We start from the raw sequence: 14,071 nt of genomic DNA, 5'->3' as shown, positions 1-14,071 counted from the left end.
ATCCATAATACAGAAAACTGTTTTTTAAGCACTTTTGAGTCAAGCTCATTCTCTCATATTTGATGAAGTAGTTTCCTCCCAAGTTGACATTGGACCTTCACCCTGTTTGTTGTGATTAACCTCATTTGTATCCAGGATTCCCCTCCTTCCTTCCTATATTTATGGGAACAGGTTGCATCAGTTCAGCAGACAGAGGTGAAATACTTAAAACATTTTGATCCTCAAAGAAGATAAGATCTAGTTTTCTTTGAACACCACTTTCCCTTTTTCCATTGCAACTTCTAAAAGCCCAGAAGAATATTTGAAATCACCATCATATTTTAATGTTCTTATTAAATTTTAAGACATTAATGGACATGATTAAGTGTCCTAGACGCTGCGGTATTGATGCTTATATCCTTGCGTGTGGGAGAGACAGAGAGAGAGACAGAGAGACATAGTGTGGGAGAGAGAGAGACAGAGACAGAGGCAGAGACAGAGACAGAGAGACAGAGATACGGAGAGCGATTGGGACTTTATTTTTACATGAGCAAGGGCTACGTTACCATTGTCTGCATCATGTTTCACATGTCCTCTGAGAGAGAGAGAGAGAGAGGGTTGTTGACAGATTGAGCATTTCAGTAGAATAAGCGGGAGAAGAATCCCCTTAGAGAGGTGTAGTAGAGGGGCAGTCCATGACACCAGAGATCTTACGGGGGTTAGGGGCTCAAGTGAGAGATGTGTGTGTGTGTGTGTGTAAGAAGAGTTAAAGAAAGAGAGGGAAAGTTAATGAGTGAAGGAATGACAGATTCAAGGAGAGAGCGATGGAGAGCATGACATAGAGAATGAGGATACTGTGTTAAGAGAGAGAGAGAGAGAGAGAGAGAGAGAGAGAGAGAGAGAGAGAGAGAGAGAGAGAGAGAGCGAGAGCGGGTTGCAGGTTTACGGTGTGAAGGCGGGTGTGTTGGTGAGTGATTAAGTGAGAGAAAGGGCCTGCAGGGCAGAGTATCAGGGTACCTGAGAGGCGTATATTGGGCTGGAGCTCTGAACTGGAGAGGTCTCCATCAAGGGAGTCTTCAGCACGCAGGAGTTCTAGGAGCTGTCGTTAGATTGTTGTGCCTTACTCCCACCATCACTGTATGTGTGCATGTGTGTGTGCATGTCTGCGTGTGTGTGCTTGGTGAGTAGTCACATGGTGGTGAGTGGTCACTACCTCTACTTGTCTCTCCCTATACCTGTCTCTCCATGCCTGTCTCTCTCTCTAGGCATGCTCAGGTAGCTGCAGCTGACATCAGTCTCATCATCTAGATTCTAGACTATAAAGCCCAGTAGAGGAACCATGTGAGGTTGATATTTGGTGTCGACCAGAGCTGCTGGTTCCCTTCTGCATGTTGAGGTTAGGGTTAGGGTCCGGAGCCCTGTTATCATGCCTTTACTTCTTTGTTTTTGATAGTTCAGGAGATCTGCTGAATCCTACATTGCGTGGTTAGTTCAGTGTCTCTCCCTCCTATGTTTGGTTTCCTGATCTCCCAAACTCAGTATGGTATGTGAGGTCAAATGAGGATTTTTGTTTAATAAACAATGTTTTCATCCCCTATTTTGTAAGAGTTTTAATATGTTGGCTCCAGGACTAGTTTTCAGGTAATTAGTCCATGGGTAAACGCTGCCTTCTGACGTCAGACAGCTAGGCGCCCTGCCTGTTCATCTGTCCTGCAGCTCACTTTCATAAGGACAATCTAATATATAATCAATATATCATTTATAAACAATAATTATTTTGTAAAAATATATTAACGCTTTGAGTCACAGAAAAAGAATACCACGTTTCTTCAAAGTGATTTGAATACTCTTTATTCAATTACAATGTGTAACAGTTAAAAAACAAAAAATACCCTTGACGTTAATAGAGGTGTTTTGGTGGCATCATGTGCTTCCCTGGAGACAGTCCTCCATGGCCTGTAGCTGGTGTACCTCAGGACACTGAGGACCACAGTGCAGGAGCAGCAGGCTCTGAGCTCTGGGGATCACAGACAGGGCGTCTGCAGGCTCCCCTCTGGAGACGGAGGTCACACACATGGTCCATATAAACACTACCTTGGGGTTCGGGTTAGTCCCTGAACTCAATAAGGACATTGATCAACTCTGGGTAATGATGTCTGATAAATAACTAACCACTCAATATTTAGGAATAGTCATACAGACTCAGGATCAAGGTCTCCAAGTCCTTTCAAAGTGAGTTATACTCTACATTATAATTCATTAATAAGAGGGTAGAGGTGAGCTCACCCGTTGAAGTGGAGCTGGGCCAGTTTGAAGAGCTGGCGTCCAAGCTCCAGGCTCCGCCCCCCGTACTGAGCCTCGATGGCCACCGTACTGCGCTTCAGCTGGGCCGCTGCTCTCCTCCAATCACCTGCAGCGCAACAAGGGGTTAAACATAACACTGCTGAGATGAGTCACAAGGCAGCCATGATGGCCTGTATGAGAGGACAGCTGGGCTGTAACCCTAGCAGGTCTGAGTCTGCCCTCTAGTGGACGGACCGTGTCACTGGTCCAGAGAAAGCATCAGAGGCTGTTGTGTGAACCAAAGTGTTGCATGTTCACACTGCAGTAGTTATACCAACACAAGATGGAGTAGGATAATTGTCCTATACTTGTACTTAAAGTATACAATATATATATATTATATTTCTTAACATTTGAAGGTTGTAACTCTTTTTTCCACCTTCAGGGTAAAGGTCTCTACTTCTAAAGGGTTCTAGGGTTAGAAAGGTGCTCTGACCCTGGGCGGCGTGAGCTCGGGCCTGGGCGTCGGCCAGCTCTCCCAGCAGGGGGTGGCTCTCAGAGAGCAGCGCTCCAGCAGGCTGGAGAGCTCTGCTCAGCAACACCAGGGCCTCGTCTGAGGAGGACACACAACATCATACTGAACACTGGACAACAGTACACAACATCATACTAAATAACACAACATCATACTGAACAATGGACAACAGTACACAACATCATACTAAACAACACAACATCACACTGAACACTGGACAACAGTACACAACATCATACTAAACAACACAACATCATACTGAACACTGGACAACACAACATGGGTGGAGGTGGTGATGAGCAGTGAGGGTGGAGGTGGTGATGAGCAGTGAGGGTGGAGGTGGTGATGAGCAGTGAGGGTGGAGGTGGTGATGAGCAGTGAGGGTGGAGGTGGTGATGAACAGTGTTCACCTGGCCGGTCTCTCTCCAGCTGCTCCGCGGCCGTCTCCAGATGCCCTCTGACCTCCTGCAGTCTGCGGCTCACCTCAGTGAAGCAGAGCCAGCGAGCGCAGGGGGGCCGACTGCAGACCAGCCCCCCCCTCCCATCCGTACATCTCTGAGAACCAAACGGGGACACGTCAACATGTTCAGATGTTGTTTTAACATGGACTATACAATGTTCACACACACACACACACACACACACACACACACACACACACACACACACACACACACACACACACACACACACACACACACACACACACACACACACACACACACACACACACACACACACGAGAATGGTGAGGGAGCCGGAGTCAGAGGAGAGTAAGAGGTTGTTGGTAACTTTAAGCAGAGCTGTTTCAGTACTGTGGTGGGTTCGGAGGCCGGATTGGAATGTTTTGTACACGTTATTGGAGAGGAGGTATTGTTTGAGTTGTGTTGCGACGGCTCTTTCCACTAGTTTTGAGAGGAATGTGAGGTTGGAGATGGATCTGTAGATGTTGGGGTCGGCGGGTCGGAGTCAAGGCCAGGTTCTTTAAGGAGGGGGGTGATGGCAGCAAGGTTAAGAGGTGGGGGAACCGTGCCAGAGGTAAGAGGAGGAGTTGATGGTGTCTGTGATGAGTGGGGCGAGAGAGGTGAAACAGGGTTCAGAGGGCATGGGGTCCAGGGGGGAGGTGGATGATTTCATGGTGGAGAGTATTTTGGAGAGGTCTGCTGTGGTTATGGGTGAGAAGATGGAAAGCCGGTGGTCAGGGGATGAAGGAAGCTGAGGTTCTGAGTCAGGGGTGGTGGCAGAGGAGGTGGCAAGCTGGTTGTGGATGCTTTCTATCTTGGAGTGGAAAAATGATAGGAAGTTGTTGCATTCCTCCGGGGTGAATGAGGAGGAGATGTTGTCCTGGGGTTTGAGGAGTTTATTTATGGTGGAAAAAAGAGTGCGTGGGTTGAAGGATCCAGAATGAATGATGCCAGAGTAGTAGACAGAACGAGGGCATGTACTGTGAGACCGGTTTTCTTGTGTGGTCGTTCTAGTTGTCTCAGTTTTTTTTGAGTTTGTGAAGTTCCAGGGTGAACCAGGGGGCCGAGTGAGTGAACGTGACAGTTTTGGTTTTCAGGGGGGCCAGTTTGTTGAGGGAAGTAGACAGTGTGTTGGTGAAGAGATGTTGATGAGGTCCATGGGGGCTGGATTTACAGGAAGGGTGAGGCCGGAGAGAGTGTTTGATATGCAGGTGGAGAGAGAGACTGGACAGATGGATTTAAGGTTGCAGAAAGTGATTGTGCGGTCCTGTTTGGGTTGGGGGGCGGGAATGTCGATGACAAGTATGATGGCCAGGTGGTCGGAGATGGAGGGGTCGGTGCTGGAGACATTGTGGATGTGGAGGCCAGTGGAGCAAACCAGGTCTAGGATGCGTCCACGGTTGTGGGTGGGAAAGTTGATGTATTGGGTGAAGCTAAAGCAGTTGAGTAGGTCCAGAAAGTCCATAGCATTTTTACAGTCCGGGGAGTCAATGTGGAGGTTGAAATAGCCGAGGAGTAAAACAGATGGCAAGATTGAAGATAGTGAGTGATGAAGCAGGGATGGAGAGTGGGTTTCACTGTGTATATATATATATATATATATATATATACAGTGAAATCAGACTCCCCAGTGAGGCGTAGTGTAGAGTTCATGAGTCAAACCTCTAGAGGTCCTCTGCATTCCTCACACTGGAGTCCCTGGAGCTCTGGGCCTGCGGACGGGCATCCGGGCGGGCCTGCAGACGGGCCAGTCTGTTGGGAGCAGGCGGCGCAGTGGCAGTGGAAGTAGTACTGGGCCAGCAGGAGGCGCTGGCGCTCAGCGGTCTGCATTCTGCTGCAGTGAGGACCTGAAGGAGGACAGGAGGCTCTGATCTTAGTGACACGTCTTGTTCTTCTCTAGCATTGTTAGCTCCACGGCCAATCAGCTTTGTTTGTACTTTTCCTGTACGTTGTAACGGATGGTTGGAGTCAAAATGAAATACTAATTCCTAAGAATTGGCCTTTTCAATGAATCAGCAGATATTATGGCATATTGACCTCAAATTGCTATCCTGCTGCCGCACACTGATCATCTTTATTTTACAGGTCCAATAATAACTCCTCCACATCATTAAGCCCTAGTGTTTGATGATTCCAACATGGATCAACCCTCACCATAGCAGTGCAGGATCTCCTGGCCTGAGCCGATGTCCTCCGCCGCTCTGACGGACAGCGTGACCCCACCCCCCCCAGGGCTGAACTCCAGGCTGGTGTTGGGGCGGCAGGCGTGGTTGAGGAGGCTGAGGACGGGGAACAGAGCGCTGGCGAGGTGGACCTCCTGCACGGCCTGAACCCTGGGGCCCTTCGGACCTGGAAGAGAAGAACGACCGAAGGAAAGACTCTTCTGATGAACGTCACAGTGTTCCATCACGCCCTCTGTAACGTAGTTCTACAATGCCCAACACTTCAGTTAAAGAGTCAAAGCGCCTCCTACCTTCATCCTGGAGGACGCGGACCGCCTGCGCGTTACACCTCAGCTGCAGCATGTGCCTCAGAACTACACTTCCCAGCAGCCAGTGCTCTGGGTGCCAGCCGGCGTCTTCTCCCGCGTCCTCCGGGCTCGGCGTTGATTGACTGAGGTTCATCTGAGGGGATCTGGTGCCGCCCCAAGAGGCCGGCGGCGGCCCCGCCCGCCTCAGCTTCAGGAAGAGGGTTGCTACGGTGACGGCGCACAGGAAGCGTAGCTCCGGGCTCTGGCGACCCAGGTGATGGAGCAGGCGGTAGACGCTGACGTAGCCGTCAGATGGGTGGCCTTGGTCCGTGGCGGGTGAAGCGTCGTCGGAGTCGCCTCCTGATGACTCCTGTTCCCTGATCGATTCTCTCGCCCTCTGGACGTTCTCCCGCCCCGCCTTCAGCGCCACCCGGAGTGCCAGCTGGGACATCACCCCCGTCACGGCCAGCTCCGCTCCAATGGGGCACTCCCAGCGGTGGTGCTCCTCCCAGGCCGTGCGGCGGCAGGCCTCCGAGCAGTAGCGGCCGTAGCAGCAGCCCTCGCAGGGCAGGGGGCTCCAGGTCTCACAGAGACACCGGTGACACCGCCGCTCCTCCGTCCCGAAGGACGCCGCCTTCACGTCGTTCCTCCTCCCCGGCTTCCCTTTGAGTGCCTCCGTCCCGGGTACGAGGACACAGCTGTAGGGCCGGTCTACCATGATCAGCCCCCCTGCCGTCATCCCTTCTGTGGCCACCAGATGTCTCCCTTTTTCTGGGTGGAAGTAGACAGACATGTAGGGCGAGATCTGAGCTCTGGGACCCCCACTAGAGTCCACACGGTGGACGTGTTCCGAAGGAGACGGGTCAACATGGGGGCCGTCCTTCCCTCCTGAGTCTTTAGGCTCCGCCTCCCCCCGCAGCCCCTCAGACAGCCGGCCCAGACACTGCCCCCGCCGTCCCTCCAGCTTAGGCCTCAGATGAGGAGGATAGCCGTGCTGCAGGGCGCTCGCCACGTCACCCAGCGCCTCCTGGGAGAAGAGACCAATCAGAAGAATGATAATAGATAGAATAATAATAACAGAGGAGATGAACCAGCGGAGCCAGAGGATGAAACATCAACAAGGAGCCATTCTTTACATCGTTCTCCACTCCATCAGGACTTCAAAGTCATTGTTAGCGATGGTTAGCGTAAATTTAAAATAGAAAACCATTGAACTTTTTTTATGGTCATATTGATGCATTTGTGTAGCAGAAAAAGAAAATCCCTAACATTACTTAATTACTTATTTAATAAACCGATTGATACATAACTGTATGATGTATGAACACCCTGTAAACAGACGCTCAGAGAGTCTTAACAATTCAGGTTCTGACCTGGTACCGCTGCAGATGGAAGAGGGATGCAGAGCGGTTGGCGTAGCACAGAGAGAGCTGCTCTGAGCCCCGGGGGGAAGAACACACACCCTGCAACATGGAGACACAGCACTGTGAATGGTGGAGCCCTGAACGCAGTACTGAACAGTCATAGTGTTTCTTTCTATACTGTCAGGAACATGTACTCAAGTAGTCTCTTTAAAGTCTAACAGTATAATAATTTGAATGGCAATACAACGTTGGCAATAAAATAATATGAATGTGATTCCTGCAGCATTTGACAGCTGTGTGCAGCTGTGAGCAGCTGGAGCTCATCCCAGTAGCAGTTCACCTGTGAGTAGTGTAGCGTGGCAGCGGTGTAGTCTCTGATCTGAAAGCTGCTGTTTCCATGCTCCCTGCAGAGGGCAGCTCGCACTGCGTCCTTCTGCACCAGGTAACCCTCAGCGACCCCTTGCAGAAAATTCACATCTTCTTCACTGCTGGTAGGAGCAGAAACCATTAACAGCATTCAGGAAATAACCAGTGCACTAAAGCCCCAAACCACAGCTATCTGCTTCTGCTTTGTTGCCCTCAGGACTCCTGGGGGTTTAAGTTACCTTAACACATAGCTCTGTTAGAATTACTGTCACTATATATAACTACTTAATACCGTACAGACAGTAGTGGCAAGTGTCAATGTTAATGCTGTGATTGGGTGCACAGCAGAGCGGGAGAGTTAAATATGATGTATATTATTCTATGATATTATAAAATGTTAGGTAAATAGATCAGTACATGTTTGGCGTTAGGAGAGTTCATCCAAACAACATGTGAGTTAAAGCAGAGTAACTAAATATAGTTTAGTTGATGCACTTCCTATCCACTAAATAGAGAATGACACTGAGAGCAGCAGTGATGACATGCATCACATCCCGCCAGTCCCCCCACGGTGTCATCGCAACCCGTCAGTCTCCTCACGTTGTCTGTTCAGCAGCGAACTTGAAGACCGCGTCGACGTCCTGCAGGGATGTGAACCTCCGCCGCCCCCCCGGGGAGAGTCCTCTCCACCGCTGGGCGACATGCTGCTGCCACGGAACACGTGGAAGGTCCATCCTGAAGAGTATCGATATGTAAGTATATCTCTATAAGCTCTTATAATTAACTACTCCATGAGTAACTCCTAACAGCGTCACGTGTTTATCGCGACAACCGTCAAACTAATGTATAAAAGCCATCGATAAATACATATTCCGGTTATAACTTTGGTCTTCAGAGTAAAAGCCGCTTCGTCTTTAACCCCGTCATGTTCAACGCAGGAGTCGCTATTACTACTTTACGACTTTTACTTTGAAGAACTATTTATCCCGGAAGTGTAGTTTTACTCCTAGTTGAGGTAACCATAGACATCTTATAGTAGACGCAGCATCGACCGCTACTGCCTACTGGCGCTGACGAGACGCGGGGCCGCCAACTTGGAGTGGTGATCCGCTCCACTCAGTGTAATTCACTGATTTTCACGCGGTTTTTTGTCATACGTGTAGCTATGATAAAGGACACATGTTTTGGCGTGTTTTATTATTTATAGTTGGCTTAACAGTAATAGAATATTCTTATATGCTATAAGTGACCAGACGTCCGAGATCAAAACTGGGAATATAATCCCCGAGAAGGGGAAAAAAACGGTCAGCTATTTTTAAGTAGAAGAAACAATATGATTAGGTTATATATACATATACGTATATCCTACATAAACAATGTATGAATACATTAGATATCTTAGGGACTTATAGACTGCATCTCTGTTGCTGCAGCAGCAGAGTTTATTCTGTCTTGACAATTTGTATTGATATTTTGTATTACATTCTTCCCTTAAATTATGTTTAGAGTGATTGTTTTATATGTATTTTTTATGTATATCGCTTTGGATAAAAGCGTCTGCCAAATACTTAAACATAAATAAACACCTGAAAGTTTTTATATCAGCTAAAACCACCAATCTGTTTCACTGGATTCAGAATAAAACCAAATTCTGTCTTACCCAACAATGTTAGTATTTCAATATTGTTACTTGAACGACTTATTCATGGTTCCAATTATACTGTTAAGAAAGTATTCTTATACTTTGCCTAAAATTAGACAAAATAGAACATTTCCTTTCAAAGACGAATGGGGCCGGGGAACTAAGTTTTAACTTAATATTTGCCTTGTAGAATTCAGCAAGATTAAAAGTGCAAATATATCAATAAAAATTGGGAATTATACACAAGTTAACATTCAATTCAATTTTATTTATAGAGTGCCAAAACATTACACGTCTCACGGCGCTTTACAGAGTATTGAACATTCAGAGAGAGCCCATGAGTAACAGGGGCGAGGAAAAACTCCCTAGAATTGGAGATACATATAGGAAGAAACCTCGAGCAGATCCACGACCCGAGGGCCTGACCCATCTGCCTAGGGTCAGTTACAGGGCAGTGAGGTTTGTATACATGATAAATGAATAGGTTAGTTAGGTGTAGAGAATAGAACATGGTGTTTAGAGCCACCTGGGTTGTATGTTACAAAGAGGTGGGATGGTTACCTTACCAGTATGATAATGCATGAATCCCATTTAGTGTCAGAAAGTTCAAATAGTCTAGTGTAGGGATGAATTGTCATAGGGATTAGGAATTGTCATAGGGCAGTAGTGGATCGCTAGGCAGCGCAGGCCAGGAATCCGGTCAAGGGGACAGCAACAGGCGATGGTAGGGCAGTCATAGGGATGGGACTTCAGGTGCGATGAGGGCCAAATACAAGGATGGCTAATGACTGGTAATGGTTTACCTCACAAGTGAGGTAAGGGGGAAGAGAGAGATATATAGAGTGGGTTAGTATTGCTATATGTTTCATGATGGTTAGTATTAAGTGTATCAATAGTACTATATAGTGTTACACTATAGAGAGAAAAGGCAAGAAATGTTATATATTGATAATATGATTTATCAAGTCTCAGTTCATAGCCGGGTGAACACAGTAGTTCAACAGTAATCCCAAAAAATACCCCATTCCAGTTGTCAGGTAAGTGTGGCAGGACCTTTTCCTGTTTATCACACATTTCACGAAGGTGGGCTACACAAAATTGGGTTGGAAAGCTAGACTAGCTATACTCTATAGCCACTGTCCATCTGATTGTCTAGTTAGCTAATATCATCATACGTGCTTTTACTGGCTTGATATTCGCTGCTATGGTTAAGGTTAGGTTTAGGGTTAGGGATAAGGGTGAGGATTAGGGTAAGGTTGGGGGTGAGGGTAAGGGAGGCGGGCGGTTAGGGTATAGGGGAGGGGAGAGGTTAGGGTTAGAGGAGGGGGGGGAGGCATGAGTAAAGGAGGGGGGAGGGGAGGGGGAGGTAAGGGTGTATGGGGGGGGAGGACAGAGGTCAGGGTATAGAGGGGGAGGTTAGGGTATAGGGGAGGGAGGTTGGGAGAGGATATGGGAGGGGGGAGGGGGGAGGTTAGGATATAGGGGAGGGGAGAGGTAACCTTACCTCATTAGGGTAACATGCATGTGTATAATAAAAATTACCATACAACAAGCCACACAACCAGGTCATTTTAAATGATTTTATATCATAAAACATCAGTATACATTTCAACATCTGTGCACACAGTGAAACAATTCTGGGATGTGATTAAAAAAAAAAACAATGGTTCATCGTGAGACCATCTGACCCTAACTCTGTCCCTAACACTGAACCATGAGGAACCCCCTTGAGAAACAAGGAACCCTTGACAACCCGTGACTTAAGTCACGTCCTGCGAGGTAGAAGTTGCATCTGAAGTCTCCACCGTCCAGCTCCGACGAGGCGCCGTCAGTGGGTCACTGAAATGTTGCAAGAGGAAAAACACAAATCGTTAGCCTCGTAGCATAATCTATGTTGCTAGCCATAGGCCAACAATGTCAATGAGGCTACCAATGTCGATTACGCTATGAGGCTACCATGTTGATTACACTATGGGGCTACCAATGTCAATTATGCTACAATATCAATTATACTATGAGGCTAATGATATAGATAACTCTATGAGGCTAACAATACCCATTATGCTATGAAGCTAACGATATCCATTATGCTATGAAGCTAACTATATCCATTATGCTAGGAGGCTAACGATGTCCAGCTAGGCGGCTAACCAGATTCCGGGTCTCCCTCCAGATAGGTGGCTCCTCCTCCATAATTTTTTTAGTTTATATAATTTATGTTGAAGAAAATACTTTTGTTTTGAGAATTCTAAGCTATTCTATGCTAAAATTCACAGAATGAAAAATCTGAAGGAAAAACTAATGAAGACCCTCTACGATCGTTTGAAATAATTAAAAAGAACCTCCAGGTGTCAAGTGTTTGGTTATGGTTACCCTCCGGTCCACAGCCTCCGGTCCAGCCTGGTGCCCCATTCCTGGTCCAGGGGGATCTGGATACCCTCTGGTCCAGCCTGGTGCCCCATTCCTTGTCCAGGGGGATCTGGATACCCTCTGGTCCAGCCTGGTACCCCATGCCTGGTCTAGGGGATCTAGTTACCCTACATTATAATTAAGTGCGAGAAAAGCACTAGACACATCCACATAATAATAATAATAATAATAATAATAATTATTATTATTATCCACCCTGGTGACCCATACCTGGTCCAGTGGGATCTGGTCACCTGCTGGTCCTCAGCCTCTGGTCCACCCTGGTCCAGGAGATCCTGTGAAGTCAGACAGCATCTTTATAGACCCGTGCACATCGCGGTCTCGAATCTAACTACCAACCCCCCCACAGCATAAACAAGGCTGACAACAGTACAAAATAACAAACTGTTCTCATGCCTTTTGTCTACTTCCTTACTACTCTCTAAAACATCGCATGCACATCGCATGAGTGTTGCCTTACTGATCAGGGTGTGATCTGAGTGACCAGAGATGCATGCTGGGATACTGTGCCATCTGACGCCTACAGTTCTGTAGAGGTTCCCCCTCAGGAGAAACCAAGTTTTCAAAAGGCTGTCGTGACATCAGTTACATGACCTGGAACGTCCGTCAAGACCGTGACAGGGACTCCCCAAGGAGAAACGCCAAAGGGTAGGCTGTGAGGCTCCCCCTCTCGGCGACTAGAATACAAAAGCTCTTGCAGGAGAGAATCATGGCGCACATTTCAACGTTCCTCTTCATAGACCTTGAAGCCCCAGTGAGGCTTTCTTCACCTCTTCTGAAGAAGAGCACAACTGCAGCTCGACAGGGACGCTAGTTGGTTTCCAAGATGGTTTCCGATTCAGCCCGAGAAATACTTGGATCTCAGGGCAGGAGTACAGGAGATCCAGAGGGCTTGCCAGCAGTCCATCATGTTGAGGTTAGGTAGGGAAGCCACGTTCCAGAATGTTTCATCTTCCATCTTCAGTTAGTTGGTTGGTTTCTCATCCGATTCTGTCCATTCAGAATGCCGTTAGTCCATCATCCATTGTACCAAGTAGCCATTGTCGCTTCCCATTGTTTGCATGATTCAGAAATTGAGATCCAGATGCTAGATCGCTCCAGGCTCTTGCTGTATTGAACACCCACTTCGTTATCCTCTTTGATTTAGGCCACAGACTTGAGTCATCAGAAACATCCAACCAAATTACACTCAAGGGTGTTTCAGGAAGAGTAGCATCCTCCTATTGCTGAAAATTAAAATGTTCAGGTAATACAAGCCAAGTAGAAGTAGAAAAATTTCCCCTCACACATGTGGTGCCCAGTACCAGGTTAAAGATTGCCCCTCTCACACTTAGTGCCCCATGCCAGGGCAACGATTGCCCCTCTCACACTTAGTGCCACATGCAAGGTTAAAGATCACCCCTCTCACACTTAATGCCCCGTGCAAAGTCAACAATTGCCCCGCTCACACTTAGTGCCCCATACCAGGTTAAATATTGCCCCTCAAAGATTGACCAGTACCAGGTTAAAGATCACACCTCTTTATTTTCAGTTATTAGATTGTGTATTTACACAAACAATGACAATACTCAAAGGAATACAAAGCCAAACGAGAGGAGAGACCAGTGGAGGGTTTGTAGGTCTTTGAGAGAGGAGAGACCAGTGGTAGGTTTGTAGGTCTTTGAGAGAGGAGAGACCAGTGGAGGTTTTGACAGAGACCAGCGGTGGCTTTGTAGGTCTTTGAGAGACGAGACCAGTGGAGGGTTTGACGGAGAGACCAGCGCTGGGTTTGTAGGTCTTTGAGAGACCAGTGGAGGGTTTGACGGAGAGACCAGTGCTGGGTTTGACGGAGAGACCAGTGGAGGTTTTGTAGGTCTTTGAGAGACCAGTGGTGGGTTTTTAGGTCCTTGAGAGAGGAGAGACCAGCGGAGGTTTTGACAGAGAGACCAGCGCTGGGTTTGTAGGTCTTTGAGACGAGACCAGTGGCGGGATTGACGGAGAGACCAGTGCTGGGTTTGTAGGTCTTTGAGAGACGAGATACCAGTGCTGGGTTTGTAGGTCTTTGCGCCCTGCCCTTCACAAAGAAAAGAGAACTCTTCCCGGGGCTCCCGCCAGCTTCTCCGGGGTCGTTTGCGTTACCGCACTGGACACCTCGCGGCGCCTATCTCCGCCTCTCCAGATTTGGGAATCTGAACCCGACTCCCTTTCGATCAACCGGGGGCGACGGAGGCCATCGCCCCGCAGAGACGAGAGACCAGTGGAGGGTTTGTAGGTCTTTGAGAGGAAAAACCAGTGGTGGGTTTGTAGGTCTTTGAGAGGAGAAACCAGTGGTGGGTTTGACGGAGAGACCAGTGGTGGGTTTGTAGGTCTTTGAGAGAAGAGAAACCAGTGGTGGGTTTGTAGGTCTTTAAGAAGAGACCAGTGGTGGGTTTGACGGAGAGACCAGTGGTGGGTTTGTAGATCTTTGAGAGAAGAGAAACCAGTGGTGGGTTTGTAGGTCTTTAAGAAGAGACCAGTGGTGGGTTTGTAGGTACTTGAGAGCGGAGAGACCAGTGGTGG

At 47.9% G+C, this 14,071-nt stretch overlaps 1 protein-coding gene across 2 annotated transcripts; it reads right to left on the bottom strand.

Moving 5' to 3' along the window:
- Positions 1-1,895: 1,895 nt before the first annotated feature.
- Positions 1,896-8,273, bottom strand: smyd4 (SET and MYND domain containing 4). 2 transcript variants are annotated; one of them, XM_084474145.1, is made up of 10 exons: positions 8,062-8,273; positions 7,436-7,583; positions 7,105-7,194; positions 5,735-6,758; positions 5,416-5,610; positions 4,924-5,108; positions 3,208-3,352; positions 2,759-2,875; positions 2,266-2,389; positions 1,896-2,032 (listed from the first exon to the last, which is right to left on the bottom strand). In XM_084474145.1, exons 1-10 carry the CDS (start codon positions 8,193-8,195, stop codon positions 1,903-1,905), a joined length of 2,292 nt encoding a protein of 763 aa, XP_084330271.1. In that variant the 5' UTR covers positions 8,196-8,273; the 3' UTR covers positions 1,896-1,902. The 2 variants fall into 2 exon arrangements, with proteins under 2 accessions (XP_084330271.1, XP_084330272.1); XM_084474146.1 differs by having other exon boundaries at positions 7,436-7,580.
- Between the last annotated feature and the right edge of the window lie 5,798 nt (positions 8,274-14,071).

Source organism: Micromesistius poutassou (genome assembly GCF_964030765.1).
Source record: "Micromesistius poutassou genome assembly, chromosome: 10".
In the NCBI taxonomy this organism is placed as follows: domain Eukaryota; kingdom Metazoa; phylum Chordata; class Actinopteri; order Gadiformes; family Gadidae; genus Micromesistius; species Micromesistius poutassou.
Note: the sequence above shows the minus strand (reverse complement) of the source record. Positions and strands in the feature narration are given on the sequence as shown.

Coding starts and splice junctions, on each gene's coding strand:
- smyd4 (XM_084474145.1), bottom strand. CDS start 8,195: ATGGACCTTCCACGTGTTCCGTGGCAGCAGCATGTCGCCCAGCGGTGG. Junction 7,584..8,061: donor TTCGCTGCTGAACAGACAAC/GTGAGGAGACTG, acceptor TGCTCCTACCAG/CAGTGAAGAAGATGTGAATT. Junction 3,353..4,923: donor AATGCAGAGGACCTCTAGAG/GTTTGACTCATG, acceptor TTTGGTTCTCAG/AGATGTACGGATGGGAGGGG.